Raw genomic sequence first — 15,605 nt, forward strand, 5'->3', positions numbered from 1 at the left:
GGCTTTTTTGGCTGGACTTTAAACCTGAATAGGATGCCCCCTTGCCTATCAGCTGCTATAGTATAAGAAATTCAAAGGACCTCAAAGTGCAGGCTTCAAAACTGCAGTGTCAGCATCACCTGGAAACTTGTAAGAAATGCAAAATTTCGGGCTCCACCAAGAGAATTCCATTCCACGTTCAGAAATGTTAGGGGTGAGGTCCAGCAATCTGTGTTTCCCCAAGTCCTCCAAGGGAGTGTGGGCATACTCAGTTTGAGAACAGCTCAAAGAAACGTAGTCCTGGGCGAATGCCACTAACCTGTGGCCCTGTGACTGGCCCCCTGGGATGGGGAAAGCTGTGGGAGCCCTGACGGAGGCATCCCCTCACTCCTTACCTTCCTATGCACTTGTAAAGGGAACACAAGAGTCTCCTGCACCCTCCCTCTTGGCCTGGAGCAGAAGAAAGGCAAACGAGGCCAGGTAGCAGGGAAGCCTGGCACGGGGGGGAAACCTCGCCCACCACCACTGATCTGACCATCATTGTGGGCAGAATCACGGCCCCGCAGAGACGGAGGTTCCACGCCAGCTCACCCCTAAAATCCCATCTTAACAAACGTCCAGACAAAAACATGTACTTGAAAGTTCATAGCAACACTATTCGTTCACAGCCAACAGGTAGAAACACTCCAAATGTCGATCCACTGGTAAACAGATATAAAATGTGTTTGAAGTCTATATATACAATGGAATACTACATGACCATAAAAAGGAATGCAGCACAGATATATGCTACACGATCACCCATGGAAACATGCTAAATGAAAGAAGCCACATAAAAAGGACCATATAGTGCATGATTCCCTTTATAGAAAACATCCAGAATAGGCACATCTGTAGAGACAATGAGTAGTAGTTGTCTAGGATGGGTGTTGCCGAGGCTATGAGAAGTGACAACTATGCGCTTCTTTCTCGGGGGACAAAAATGGTTTAAAATTAGACTATGGTGATGGTTGCACAACCCAGTGAAAGTAGGAAAAGAATTGTATACTTAAACAGGCAAATTGTACAGTATATGAATTATAGCTCAATAAGCTGTTTTTTTTTTGTTTTTTTTTTTGGGTTTGACATGTTTTCTATTTTTTTTTTTTTTTTTTTTTTTAATTTATTGGGGTGACAATTGTTAGTAGAATTACATAGATTTCAGTTGTGCAATTCTGAATATAATAAGCTGTTTTTTAAACAAAATAAAACAAGCCCTTGCTTCTGAGGACTACCTCCCCAGAGCAAATCTAACCTTCCCAGCAGCGCTGTCCAGGTCGCTTATGTTGGCTGTGGGGTAGCAGCGAGCAACTGTGGGGAAGGCCAGGAGGTGGCAGCAAGCACCTAGGATGCAGGCGCTATTCTCGGGGCCGCCTGAGTGCAGGCTCAGGACCTGCAGGACCCTGAAACTGAGTGTCTCCTTCAATTCTGTACCCAGGACGCCTGCTTGCCTCACCCTAGTGCTGCCCTGACTTTGAGGTTGCTTCAAATTCAGACATGTCTACAGATATTATCTTCCTGAAAATATTTTCAAACTACTAATCTGTAGTGCTTACAGATTAAAGTTCAAAAGTGACAAGTAAAGACCTTCCACTTTGGACTTCAATCCTGCCGTGACTCGGGCACAGGCTCAGGAGTCAGCTTAGCTGGAAGGAGGAATTCCCTGCTAGCCAGGACACTGGAAGCAGGTATTCACCCCACCTCTGGGCCCCAGGGCCTCCATGCCCAGGCACTCAGCACTTGGCTCTTCTTACGGAGCACCAGAGGTTGAGACAATGTCTTTGTATCACCAAAACCCTTATCTCCAGCCTTTGCACCAAGTATAAGGACTGCCTGTTTATAAACAACCAATGGTTAACTAGGAAAAACTCAATCAATGCTAAATTACAATAGTTGTCAGGCACCAAAATAGCAAACCAAAGTAAAATTTGGCCACTCACTATGGCTTCCCCAACATCTGCAATGATGTGTCGAGAAGTACTAATACCGGGGGGAAATCTAGTAGCTTCAAACTATGAACAGTCAGATTCCTGGCTTGTAATATTTTATATTGAACCTGGTCTTTATCCACCACGGAAAAGTTATATGGAAAATAAATTAAAAACAAGCTTAAAAAGCCATATGTCTGGCAATCCGAGACCATTTCTTTCTTCCTTCTTTTGCCCACTCCCTGTAGACAAAAACAGAAAAACATCTCCATTTTAGAAAGTAGTTCTCCATTCAATAAGTTGCAAATGAGCAAGGAAGATACATACTGCAACAAAAACAAGACCAAAAACAAAAACAGGAAAAAAAAAAGAAAAAAAGAAAGCACACTTTTTTGGGAATGAAAGAAAGCAGGGCCATCAAGACCACAGGGAGCAACACTGCCACCAAGTGGTGATAATGTCTCAAGTCACCCTGTGATGTCTAAACCAGTGGTCTCAATGGGGGCAGCAATCAGAATCCTCTTGGGAAGAAAAAAAAGAATTCATACCCAGGCCTCATCCCCAATTGACTCGGTGAGGCAGAGAACAGAGGAGAAGATCCAGCTGTATTTTCAGCCTCTTCCCAAGTGACTGGTGAACAGTGAAAATCGAGAACCGGGGATTGAAACAAAAGATCATGCACATGTCACTATGATGCTTATATTTTAAGTTTAACTTCCTGACATAAGTTTTATGTATCATTTATTTATTTATAAGTTATTCTACTTATATCATCCATTAAAATTTCTTAATGATATATAAACTCTTGAAAATTTGGTTATATACAACACAAATCATAGTCATTTTGCAGTATCTACATTTTTCATAATATAAAACGGTCATTATAAAGACTCAGATTCTGTTCCTTAGTTTTACCATTACTATTTACATCGACTACCTATGCCAAGAGACTAACCTTATAATAAAGTAGGCATACTGACACAGCAGTACTCACAACGCAAAATTCCTTAGAACTTTAGCCTCACTGGACTATTTGTCTATACAATGAGTTTCAAACTAATAAATCTTATCTATATTAGATGGGTTTTCCTTTTTTTTTTTTTTAAGATAAGGCACGTAAAGCCTGAATATTTCTATTGTTGGTGAAGTCTGTAAACACACAGTTTAATATGAAATGCTTAAATGAAAGGTACTAGACCAACACTGCTCTTCGGCACACAGAGGTAAGTACGAGGATGTTCCTCCATCCCATAGTCAAGAGATACCTAAAAAATGATTTAACAAAAAGGAATTATCTTTTGTATGATACTCGTACACTAGGAGGAAAAACTGTGGAGTATTTCTATGAGAAAGTATTAGTCAGAAGTTGACTTTCCACATTTTTTGCAGGCCTCCATTAAGTCAGAGCCCACAGCTAAGAAACTCTGTGGCTAAGAAACACACTCTGTGCCCTGTGTGCCACCCAAGAGACAAAGTGGCACTGGAAAATAAAATGGGAGGTAAGAGGCCGAGCGCCCTGTGTTTCGTTTCATTTGGCACATTATCAAATTTTTCATTATCCCTGTTACGTTTGCTTTTTTTTTCTTTTTCTTTTTTTCACTGCATTTTCCCACCCAGACACTAACTCTGCTTCTCCAGGCAGCACAAATCTTTTCAAATAACGTCACTGATGACCCAGTTTATTTGAGGTCTGCGACACTTGGGTGATGGGACTTTTGGGGTCATGGACAGTGATGCATGGCAGCAGGGACGTGCACAGAAGGAGACCTATTCCAGGACTGGAAGGTCTGGGCTGGATTTCGCATGGCCACTTGTTCTCAGCCTGGCTACTCACAGCAGAGGGCATCACTGGGGAGCCTGTCAGAAGTGGAGACCCTCTGACCCACCCAGACCCACTGCATCAGAAACTGACTTTGATCAAATCCCCAGAGCATGCCAAGCACATGGAAGTTTGTGAAGTGCTGTTCCAGACCATGGTCTGGCTCGAGGAAACCACTTCCATCTACAGGTGTGTCTTTAGCTGCAGTGGAGGCCTGGGGTGGGGATGAACAGGGAGGAAGCTCTGAAAACGAGGAAGGTCACGGGCATCACTAACCTCTACTCAGAGGAACAACTGCATCTGCCCTCAGCCATGCTCTACAAATGCAGTCTGAAACACACCCAACCATCAGCAGCTTTGTCCTGTAACAGATTTAACTGAATCCCCATAACACCACCCTCTATAGAGTTTACAGTTTCCGAAGTATGAACCTTCCAGATACTCAGCATCTCACAAAGCTTTCACCCCAAGAACCCATTACACAAAGGAGACAGGATGCATTTTTTCTGGGTTTTCTGGGGCAACAGCCAGAAGTGGCTACTGCAAACTTAATACAGCACTGAATCCTTTGCTTTAAGTTTAAACAGTCATGCAGCTTTTAGCATTCTACTTTCTGATCTACCTGTGTTTGTTTCATTACAGAAACATTTGCCTCGCCAAGTCCTCAAGGGCAGATTGGTGATTCCCCTATTGATCGTATAGCTTCCCTTCCATGCAGTGCACGATACACCTGCCCTACCATGTGACAAGCAGAGACCTACCTACCCTCTGAGGCTGATTGAAAACCATGCCTCCCGGACTTTGTTAACTTCAAGTGGGAATTCCTGCAAGAGACCAAGTGATCTCTGTTAGATTAAAAAAAAAACAACAGTTTGGGATTTGGGAATGTGCACTGGTTCTACACGCTGGTCCCGCAGGACCATATGAAAGTATGGTGCATATGTAAATAAATTTCTAAACTGTCCACCTACTTCAGGTAAGTGTCTAAAACATAACATTCACATTCTTGCCACTTAATTATTTCACAAGGACTCTGTATCTGGAAAGTCACACAGCCCTGAGTAAATGACAGGCTGATTTTATTTGAGATAGTATTTGCCCAGTCTAATCTCTCCACCTCTATCCACACTGCCTAACTTTTTATTTTCTCCTCTTTTTTGCACAATATTTAGTTGGAGCTGCACACTTTACTAACAACCTTCTCTCCAGGTTTTCGCCCATCTATAAATATCAGAATCCCCAAAATTACAGAAAATTCTATTTCTCCTTCACTGGTATCCTTATCACTATGCCAACACCTTGGTTTTAAAATTACTGGTGGTTTCTTTTATTAGTATTTTCCCAGTGGAATGAAATGGATGGGACAGTACAAATATCCCTGCCTCACTTTTTCAGCTTGAAGAAAGATTAAAAGGCTTCCTGTCTGTTTAACTAAAGTTTGCACTGCCAGAATATAAATATAAAATAGTCACAAGCAGCCATTCTGAAGGCTTGAAACATTTTTAAAGCACTGTTAAGGATTCCTTACGTGCACACGTGTATGCCATGCATTAGTCCACGTCAGAGCTCACGCTGACCAAGGCTGTGGATGCAGACACCTGGGCTGCCCACAGGTCCAGCCGCTAAGGCAATAGACCCAGTGTGGGTCCAAGGCCACAGTGGAAGATGCTGGAAGGTCTACGCCTTAAAGACAGGGAGCAGACAGTGACAGAGGAGGAAGATGGCTGATTTAGGAGAAGAAAATTCACAGATATTAAGAAATCAACCTCCCTCCCCTGCATATTCCAATCCCAAAGCTAACACGGAGGGAGGGAGGGCAACTGACTGAAGGCAAGTCCATACATTAAAATGCTCGGACACGTGTTGGTGCCAGGCCAATAGGGAGCCTCGTGGACAGAATGAGAACACATGCCCGACACAGGTGCCTGTAGAGAACCTCCTTCGGGACGGAGCTCCATGATAGGAAGTACACACGCAGGGCCCCCGGGCTCACGCCGCGCATCTCTGGCCACCGCGTGTGGTTCTCACTAGAGTGTGGCTCTCACTAGAGTGTGAGCAGGGACCCACGAGCTCCAGTCCTGCCTCTCTGTTGCCTGCTAGCTCTCTGGTTTGGGGAAAGGGATTTGGGCCACTCCGTGACTCTGTTCACTCATCTGTAAAATGGGTGTAGTAAAAATGCCAACTGTCATTAACTTCACTGGGAATTAAATGAAGTAATTCATGTAAAACACTTGCCATAAACAAGGACATAATAAGTGATTATTATTATAATACCAATTCAGTCTTAAATGCTTTTATTCTCTCTTCTCTTTCATACACAGAGTACCTACAATAATAATTTTAAAAATCCAGATGGCATTTCTTTATTTCAAAAAGGGAGCAGAGAGGACACGTGCCTATAGAGAAACTGGAGAATGAGGAGACAGGTTAAGAAATCACTAACAAATAAGTTTGTAAGAATCTGAGCAATTAATTTGTCGTCCTTGAAAAGTCATAAAGCCTGTGTAGACAGGATGAACCTGATGATAAAGATAATGGATCAGTAAGTGCTAGAGTATATTACAAGGAGATAAGTGCTATGGAAAAAACTCAGGATAAGGAGATTAGGAACGTCTGGTGGTAGGAGGGGGAGGGTGCAATTTGAGACAGAGTGGCCAGACAGGCTCCACTGAAAAGGTGATTTTAAGAAACGATCTGAAGCAAGTGAGGCAGTTAGTCACGGGAACATTGGGGAAAGAGCCACCCAGGCAGAAGGCATAGCCTGTGCAAACGCCTCAGGTCGGAGCATGTGTGGCGACAGTGAGGAGCCCCAGCGGGGGTCTTTGTCAGAGAGGAAAGGTGGGCAACGTATCATGCTAGTCACCTAGTGCTGCCTGGGGTCTCTCCGGACACCTTCCTGCAGGATGCGGCGGGAAAACCAACAATCGCTGAACGGTACAGGGCCTGAAGAATCAGAGATGACTGTGGACTAGGAACGGCGGGAACAGTCTCTCAGGGTCAGCACTTTTATCAATTACTTAAAGACACAGAGGGGTTGGCTCATCAACTTCACACAGCTCTCTACAATGTACCTGGTCCCCAGACTCAAGCGTCCAAACCATCCCCAAAGACTGGCCAAACCCGATGCTGTTAACACTTCACAGGTATGACTTGTTTGGCAAAAAAACTTTTAAAAAGCCCCTTCTTAGGGAAGCTAGAAATCAGCCCAATTTTAAAACAAGAGTTCATGGGCCGAAAGGATAACATAAGCGTCAAGAATGGGAGTTCACTATTTAAAGCAGAAACAGAATATGACGGTGACCCTGCATTAGGCGACCGGCGGCCACTCAGTATAAGGAAGGGGAGCACTGTAAGGGCTGGGGGTGGTGGGGACACGGTGCCGGCGTGGGGGTCCCCAGGGACAGTGTGCTCGGAGGACAGTGTGACCGGAGGGGACACAACAGGAAAACTGTGAGGAAGAAGGGAAGATGTCCATTAGCCTGGAGAAGAGCTTCCAAGGAAACTGCTTCCACAGCCCTCTACCATGTGAAGAACGGGCACTGGAAGCAAGTATTCTGTGTGGCTTCAGAAACCAGAAGGGAACCACGGAATGCAATGACAGGGAGCAGGACGGGGCTCCATCTAAGATCATTTGAAAACTTAGAACGGTTCTAAACGGGCCAGGCTGGTTCACACAGTCACCCATGGCCCTACTACCTCCCCGGCCACTGCACCAAGCATTTTAAATGCAGTATCGTCACACGTTACACATTGAAACACATTAACTACACGAACGCACTTCAATGTCCACAACTCCCTGTGTAGGACAGCTTACCGCCACTCGGGCTCACTATTTTTAGACACCAAAACTTCACTTCTGGGTTCTTGCTGTTCTGTTGTTTCAGCCACAAATCACTGCTCAGTTCTCTCTCTTGGGCTTTCCTCTGGTTCCCCCCCAAACACACACACCCTCCCCAACCCTGCCCACACCCTCCCCCCTCCACACCCTCCAACCTGGCGCTGCCAACGACCTGGGAAGAAGAACCCTCTGTAGCAGGTGGGCCTCTCCACCGTGGCAGGCGATGAGTGAGGCAGGGCCATCCCGCTCACGCTGGCAATGAGGGAAATAAACCCCTGGCCGCTCAGCGCAATCGCTCCTCTAAGGGGCTCCACGAGGCAGGAAGGTGCACAGTGGCAGCTCCACGGCTCCCCCACGACGAGAGGCTCAGGTAAGAGAAGCGTCCAGTTGGGAGCACCAGAGGGCCCTCCACACGTGGGAGGTGATTTTATACTGGAAACATTCGCTTCACTGACTTTCTTTCTAATCTTACAAATTCTGAAACCTTTTTTTTTTTTTTTAAATGTCAGTGGAAACATCAGTCTCCCTTATCTCAATCGGTATGGCAGGAGGGATAATTAATCCTGTGTCATAGGTAAGAAATGTAGATAGCTTGTTCCAGTGCCTGGTTCCTAAGGCGAAAAGCTGGGATTTGAATGCAGTCGCTCTGCTACTGATTTCAGAAGAGGACCCTAAATGAGCTCTGAAGTCCTTCCCACGCCAATAGACAGACTACCTCAGACCTTCTCATGCTGAAGAAGCCAGCTCTCCACCTTATCCATATGTGAGTGATCCCAGGGCCCCCGTCAGGTGGACATTTGGGAACTCCTTTGAGTACCATTTCCATCGGGGAAGATAGACAAACCAAGTGCTCTGTTCTCAGTTCCCTGGAAACCATGGTGTCCAGGGTTCAGGATTCTGAAGGGATCGGCTCAGTGCTCTGACCTCTAGGGCAACAATCCATTATCCCATCTCATTCGGGCCAAACTTTTGCCCAACTATGTCAGCTAGCCCAGAATAAATACACCAAATAATCCTGTTATTGCAAATACCACAAAGAAGAAAGAAACTTGGAATTAAACGTCCATCACTTACAATACTCCCAGACTACACTGATGAAAAAGAAAAGCTTCCAAAAAGAGAAGGTGGACACAAATTGTGGCACTTTTCCTCCTTCCCTTTCCTACCGCTTCTACCCACGGTAGTGACACAAAATCACATTCTCTCATGCAGCCCACAATACATTCTACCCGCCCATTTTATCTTGGGGTTCTCCAGAGAAGCAAGCATTTGCCAGCACTGACTAACCTCCTGACTCAGGTCCTTAGACGCGGAGTGGGAGATGCCCGTGTCCATCCGGAAACTCACATTTCCCACACGGGAAAAGAGAGGCCCTGGGGTGGGGACTGCAGAAGTCACCAGCCACTTCCTCAGAGGCCAGAGCCGCTTACCAGGAGCACAGCCCCCCGGGACTGCACATTTTACAGCCACCACCCTAGCAGACCCTTTTGGATAAGACGTTTCGAAAGGAGGGAACTAGGTCACACAATCTAGGCGACTGTTTTCTCCCACATGAAAATGAAATCTTTAAAACTGAACTTCTAAAATGGTACAAATGGAAAGAACTCAATTTACTGAGAATTGTTTTTTAAATCTCGCTGAGTTTATAACCCGGCCTTTCCAGCACTGCTTTACCTCGCTCCTGCTGGGGAACAACAGTAGAGGGAGCTTAAGACCAGTGCTCCCATCTAAATAAAGGTAACCAAAATAATGTTATCACTTGATATCTGACATGTTTTTAGGTTTGCAAAGTACTTTCTCATTTATAATTTAAAGCAATTCCATGAGATAGGAAGAGCCAATATGACTACAACTGTATTACGACTGAAGGGACTAAGTGTAAGTGAAGTTATATGATTTAGGTCACAAAGCTAGCTGAGCCCAAACCAGGCTCGTTTAACTTAGCAGTGGATTCCTTTTTTAAATTAAATGTTAAGGAGAACTCTGGAAAAGGGAAAGAAAGGAAGGGAGAGACTGAGAGAAGAAACAAGAAAGAGGGGTGGAGGGTGAGGGGAGTGAGGGAGGAGAGGGAGTAAAGGGAGAGGTCCTCCAATAATGCCTCCTCCCCTGCAGTCAGGTGCGTGGAACCTTGTCTGAAGACTCTCAGAGCAGCCTGCACTACTTCCTAAGAGACACACAGAAGTGTGACAAGGGACAAGAGTGAATCTGCACTACAAGCGACCAGAGGACCTCAAGTAATCGTTGGAGGTCTGCTTTGTTTTTTTAAGGAAAAAAATGTTTTTTGATTAAAGAACACTAAGGAAAGCAAACATTTGTTGTTGGAAGTTTATGATAACACTGCAGAAAAGAGAATATTAATTTTAGTCAAAAGAACTGCATTGAGTAACTCATGTTTTACAATATAACTCAACATAAGAAGGCCTAAAGACAGACTTCAGCATATTCTACATTTCTTTAGGGGAAAAAGAAGGATGAAAGGGCACAAGATAGTCCTCCTGTGTCACCAGACTGAGTGACAGCAACAGACCACACAGGGAGCATTACAAATGTAACCAGAGCATTGGTATGGGGGGGTAACTCTAAAAGCACACTGTATTAAGGGAGTGTGTAAATCTATGAAGGGAGTGTGTAAATCTACACCCAGATTGCAAAGAAGGAATATAGACAAGCTTGGAAACACAGGGGGAAGAGAACGGGGGGATATGAGGCTGAGCCCCTCAACATTCCCACAGGCGGAATGGTGAGCGATCACAAAAACTCAGTAGAGGCGCTTTTTTAACATGAGCTGTTGCGAGCTGCTGAGTCCTGTTGTAAGTTTCCCCAGAATTTGGGAATCCTCCGGAAAAGAGATAGGCCTCGCCCTTTAGAGCTTCTTACCCAGGGAGCTTTAAAATCACGCACTGATTTTCACTTGAAATCCAACTTCACCTCTTCTTCCACCAAATGTACTTTGGTTACAGGTAAAACTCACACCAGAATCTAGCAGTTTCATTTCAGGGGTGGGCCTTACCTTCATATCTGCTGGGGGAGTCACACGCTTTCTGTGGGGTTGCCACTCGGAGAAATATCTGCTGCCTCCATGAGTGTCTCCGTGTCTTTACAGAGGTCCCAATGGCCTCACCAAGATGGTTGGCTTTGGATTCAAAATCCCTATAATTACAAGATAATTGATTTATTATTGGTGGGGAGATATAAAAATAGGTATTTTAGCTTGACTTTTCTTTTAAACAAAGCACTGTATTATAAATTATCTTATCTTTGTATAAAAAACATAATTAGATAATCACGTAAGTTAAATCAAACTCACAGTGAGTCGACATACCTAAAGTACTGCTTTCTTACAGGATGCTTTTCACGTAAAGAGTAAGATTACATGCCCTTAATTTATTTGTATTGTAAAAGGTATTAAGATATATGCTCCAGGGATCTTTAGCTTCCAATTGGACCTCTCTTGGTGCCACTTCATTAAAGAGGAACCGCCTAAAGGGGGCGCTGTCCCCAGGGCCATAATTTTCCCTGGTCTGTCAGTGGGAATATTTTCTCAGCGTGTCTGTGTCTCCGTGGATCACCACAAAAAATTTAAAAAGGTAAATTACACAGAACTATCAAGGCAATAATTAGACGGTCACTTGCTGATGACTCCTGTTTTAACATTTGTATTTTTAAAACTACAAAACAGAGTATATTTATCAATATACGTAAACAACATCTAATCATTAATGCTCTTCCTATTTACAGGACAACCTGGCGCAGACCTTGTAATTTACATATACCTACAACTAAGCAATCACCTGAACTTACAGATCAGCCGTCCAGCCATATGCTCCCTATCCAGAGAACTTAGAGAATGGGTTAAGATTTTTTTTTAATCTTCTGAAGACAACAGTATATTAATAAACTAAGCCTCGTCAAAATTAGAGAACTGTACGTTAACTGTACGTTTTTTTTAATGACACTCAGTAAGAAAAAAGTATAAGAAAGAAGATACAATAGATTTAGCTAAAAATGATTTTTTAAATGACAAAAGAACAACTGAAAAATCCCTGTATATCTAACAATAATTCAACACTTCTACACAGGCTTGATATAGCTAAATCAAACCCTACCTTTTTGTGTTCATAAAGTCAGAGGTGTTATTTTCATCTACAGGCGCCAGAAATTTTAGAAAATTTGGCACAGAGGAAGAAGAATGAAGTTTTTTCCGCAGGGCATTACGGTAGGAGATGCTGAGAGTTTGGTTGAAAAAAGAGTTTAGAGTAAAGAAATACAAACACACAAAGTATAAAACATAAGCTTCAAAAAGAAAGAAACATTTTAGTCCTAATGCTAAAAAATTAAACCAAGTATAAGAAATTAAAAATAGTCTACAAATGAGATTTCACTTTCATTTTTCAGTCAATAAAATTCCATTTCAAATTAATGGAATCAACAAATTAATTTAAAAATATCAGTCTATTCAGTTCTGCAAGATGAATAAATTCTAGAGATCTGCCATACAACATTGTGCCTATAGGTAACAATACTGTGTTGTACACTTTAAAAATGTGGTAAGAGGGTAGATCTCTTGTTAAGCATTCTTACCAGAATAAAAGAGAAACAAAACAACAAAAAATTCAGTCCATCTTCCAAAATGACTCCTCCTTTCAAATTGGAAAAATAATTTTCCTAAATTAATGAGGAAGGTTCTCATATGGCACAAACTATAGTGTATATGGTCAAATACGGTTTTGTTAACCTGCATGTGCGTGTGTGTGTGTGTGTGTGTGTGTGTGTACACTAGGGCAAGGGAATGTGAAAGTAATTATATAAAAAGGACTTGCCATCAAAACCTGTTTTCATAATAATTTTGAGAAAATTAATCAGTAGTAAAATTAAGTCAGTTCGAATGATAGACTGAAAATAATAAAACCAACACCAGACACACACATGCATGTGTACACACACACACACACACACACACACACACACAAGTGCGCGTGCAGTGGCCCCAGGTTCCCTCCAATCAGCACATCTTCTCTGTGTGAACTTCCCAGGAGACAAACGACAGTGAACTTGCCGTGCGAGTGTGCTCACCTCTTTGGCACAGCATTCCCACTTTGTTCTCCACTCGAGTTATGTTTTAGGTACTTAAAAAAATTTGGTGAGGAGGCGGAGGGGTTAAGACGAGGTGGAGGAGCAGGAGCTGAAGGACCTGAGCAACTTTTAGACTCGCCAACAGGTGGATGATTCCCACTAAATAGCAATTAGAGAGAAAGCATGGGGGGGTTAGAGGGGGAGGGGGGAAACGCTGACGGGAAACATGGAGGGCGCAGGCGACCACGGTGGTGCTGGTGTCTCACTACTTCTACAGGGATGGCACAGAGGTAGGGGATTGCTTTCACTTTGCTTCTGCATCCCAGCTCTCACTGGCAAAGGTAGATTTTAGTAAAAAAAAAAAGAGTGTTGTGAAAAGTCATAACTGATCATTTCCCACCTCTCTCTGTTCCCAATGGTACTGTTTCCTCTGTTCCCTTTTTAGGAACTGATAGGGGAAAAAAATGTTTTAATTAAAACAAAAGCAAAGGAAAACAAAATCCAGAGTTTTAAAAATACATCTCTCTTTAAAATGAACAATAACCTGCCTTGAATGTCACTGTCTCATTTCCTGTATGTAAATGAGAAGAGTTCACAAGGGGTGCAGAAAGCAAAATACCAGGTAGGCTAGAAAGGGAGAGAGGGAGGGAGGCCCTGGAGGAAGGAGGGAGCGCGGGGGACGTTTCCTGGTCCCTCTCAGCACCTATGTCCAGCATCATCCATTAGGAAGCTGCATTCTTAGGGGAGAAGGAAAATGCTTTGTCAGGGATACTCGTTTCCTAACACCTCTCCCACGTATGAAACAGCAGGTTTAGCAAAAGCACTAGGAAATCTCTAGACAGGAGTATTTGCATTACCACGGAAAATGCCAGAAATAGAGGAGTGGGAACACAGTGGAGAGACAGAAAACGAGTACATACTGTGTACACAGGGCTTTCGGAAACATGACAAGAACCTCATAAGGCCTCAAACTATGCTTGTCTCTAAAATGTCGTATTATTAAATACTAGCTTCTGAAGTATGTCCTGCTGGGGGATCACGGCCATCCGCCAAATTCCAAAGAACCAAAACAACTATTTTCAATGGCTGACTGAAAACAAAGCTGAGGGACTCGGCTACATCGTTTGAGGATTGTTAAGGCTGTCACTTCTTCAGCGGAAACATTTCAAACACCCCCACATGGACTCTCCATCAGCCATGTACACACGTCCTGTGGCTTCTGCGGTCACCAGGCACAGGAAGGCGGCGACTGTAGGCAGGTGTGACCCTACTTCATGTTTAGGAGGTGAGGGACTGGAAAAGATTTTTAAAGTTATTTTTAAAGATAACTCTATGTCCATTTATGGGGTCAAATGAATTGCCAAGGGGCCCCAGAAGGAACAGAGAAAAACTGCTGTTACTATACTGCTTAATCCTATCTCCGTAACCAGGAAATTCCAACCGCTCATTAGAGCCCAATCATTAAAATTAGTCAATCTTGTTGGAAGATTCTAGAATTCTCACATTGAAGGAGATCTGAGAAAACATCTGTTCCAATTTTGTCAGAGAGATTTAAGCACGTTTGCCGGGATCACAGCCAGTTCAGGACAGAGCTGGGACCACGACCCAAGGCTGCTGCGGCCCGCACAGGCGTCCATGCCGCCTCTCACGCTGTGTCCGGTACTGACCACGGCATCTCTGCTCCGCCAAAGCAATGTTCGAGGTTTTCAAGTGAGCAGACTCACTGGCCGGCCCGCTTGCTGTTTTTCCTCAAAGCCAGAAGCTAAGTTCCAAAGTCCACACAGCTTCTCACGCTGCTTGAGGGATTATTATCCTTCCTAAGGGCCATTTCTGCTCTTTTTTACCTCTTCCTCACAATACTTTTTATTACTTGAACAAGGAACGAATATCACTTACATCTCCATGTTTTCCAAGGGGGGAAGGTAAAAAGCACATGTCACTGCTTTAAGGTTTATCTTTTTAAGCCAAGAGTAAAACCCGACTCAGATTTCTCTTTAACCCAATAAACATACCTGGGGGGTGCACATACCTGGTTAGTAACAGGTATGCCCCAGCTATTTATATAACAAGTTTGTATTTTAAACAAATCTTACTTTCGTTCATGAGGCGTCTCTGTGCCCACTGAGTGATACCTCATCAGTTTTCTCTGCGAGACCCCTGGAGACCCCTGAGCAGGTTCCGGAGGTTGCTGGCACTCCACGGGGAAATGACTCAGGGTGTTTGCACGCCTTCTGAAACCCTGCTGGGGTGAGAGCGGGGCTGGCTCTTCTGCGGAATGGCCCTCCGAGTCACTGGACAGGTCATCTGAGGAGCCGAGGACCCTGAAGGAGGACTCCGAGACAGGCAAGGCCTCCTTTTCACACACAGATGGCTCCTGGCAGCAAACGGACAGCAGATCAGACACATCACAAGGAATTGGGGGGATTTACAAATCTCTAAGCGCAGTGGCAGGGAAATATTTCAATATGTGAGCACGTCTTCTGATTATAATGCCATCTAGATGCCACCAAAGTATATAAGGAAATAAAGGCCCATTAAATACCTGCTTGTCAAATACAAAAAACGCCAGTTTGCTGGACAAATGGGAAACTGCCCAAATGAAAGCACGAAGGACATAAGTCATAACATATAACTGTTCTAAGCAAAACCAAAATAGTTCCCTCTCTCGAAAACACAAGTCTTTGTTACTGCTTGTAAGAAGTATTAATATAGTGAGTGTTGGATAACTTGTTTGCACTGTTTAAATAAATCAAGTTCTTTCTCTCTGCCAAGTGTGTTCATACATGTTACCCATGTTTTAAGGCTCTCTATAAATGTGATTTACTGTTAAGATTTAACTTGGTAATCTTGAGAGTTAAAAATTACATCCTATATTATTCTTAGAATATGGAAAATCTCTCTCTGGGCACTCATTGCTGTGATTCAGGGC

The 15,605-nt window shown here is 43.7% G+C and overlaps 1 protein-coding gene across 4 annotated transcripts in view; it reads right to left on the reverse strand.

Annotated features, from left to right (window-relative positions):
* Window positions 1–15,605, reverse strand: part of TBC1D1 (TBC1 domain family member 1) — a 209,014-nt gene that overhangs the window by 63,911 nt on the left and 129,498 nt on the right. For 3 of the 4 annotated variants that reach the window (XM_033106105.1, XM_033106104.1, XM_033106109.1), the window contains 4 exons: window positions 14,770–15,050; window positions 12,677–12,835; window positions 11,710–11,829; window positions 10,614–10,753 (listed from right to left, as the gene is read on the reverse strand). In XM_033106105.1, the coding sequence (XP_032961996.1) occupies window positions 10,614–10,753; window positions 11,710–11,829; window positions 12,677–12,835; window positions 14,770–15,050 (700 nt within the window). The remainder of the gene's footprint in view (window positions 1–10,613; window positions 10,754–11,709; window positions 11,830–12,676; window positions 12,836–14,769; window positions 15,051–15,605) is intronic. The other variant, XM_033106108.1, reaches the window with a different exon arrangement.

Source organism: Rhinolophus ferrumequinum, chromosome 5, assembly GCF_004115265.2.
Source record: "Rhinolophus ferrumequinum isolate MPI-CBG mRhiFer1 chromosome 5, mRhiFer1_v1.p, whole genome shotgun sequence".
Classification (NCBI taxonomy): Eukaryota; Metazoa; Chordata; class Mammalia; order Chiroptera; family Rhinolophidae; genus Rhinolophus; species Rhinolophus ferrumequinum.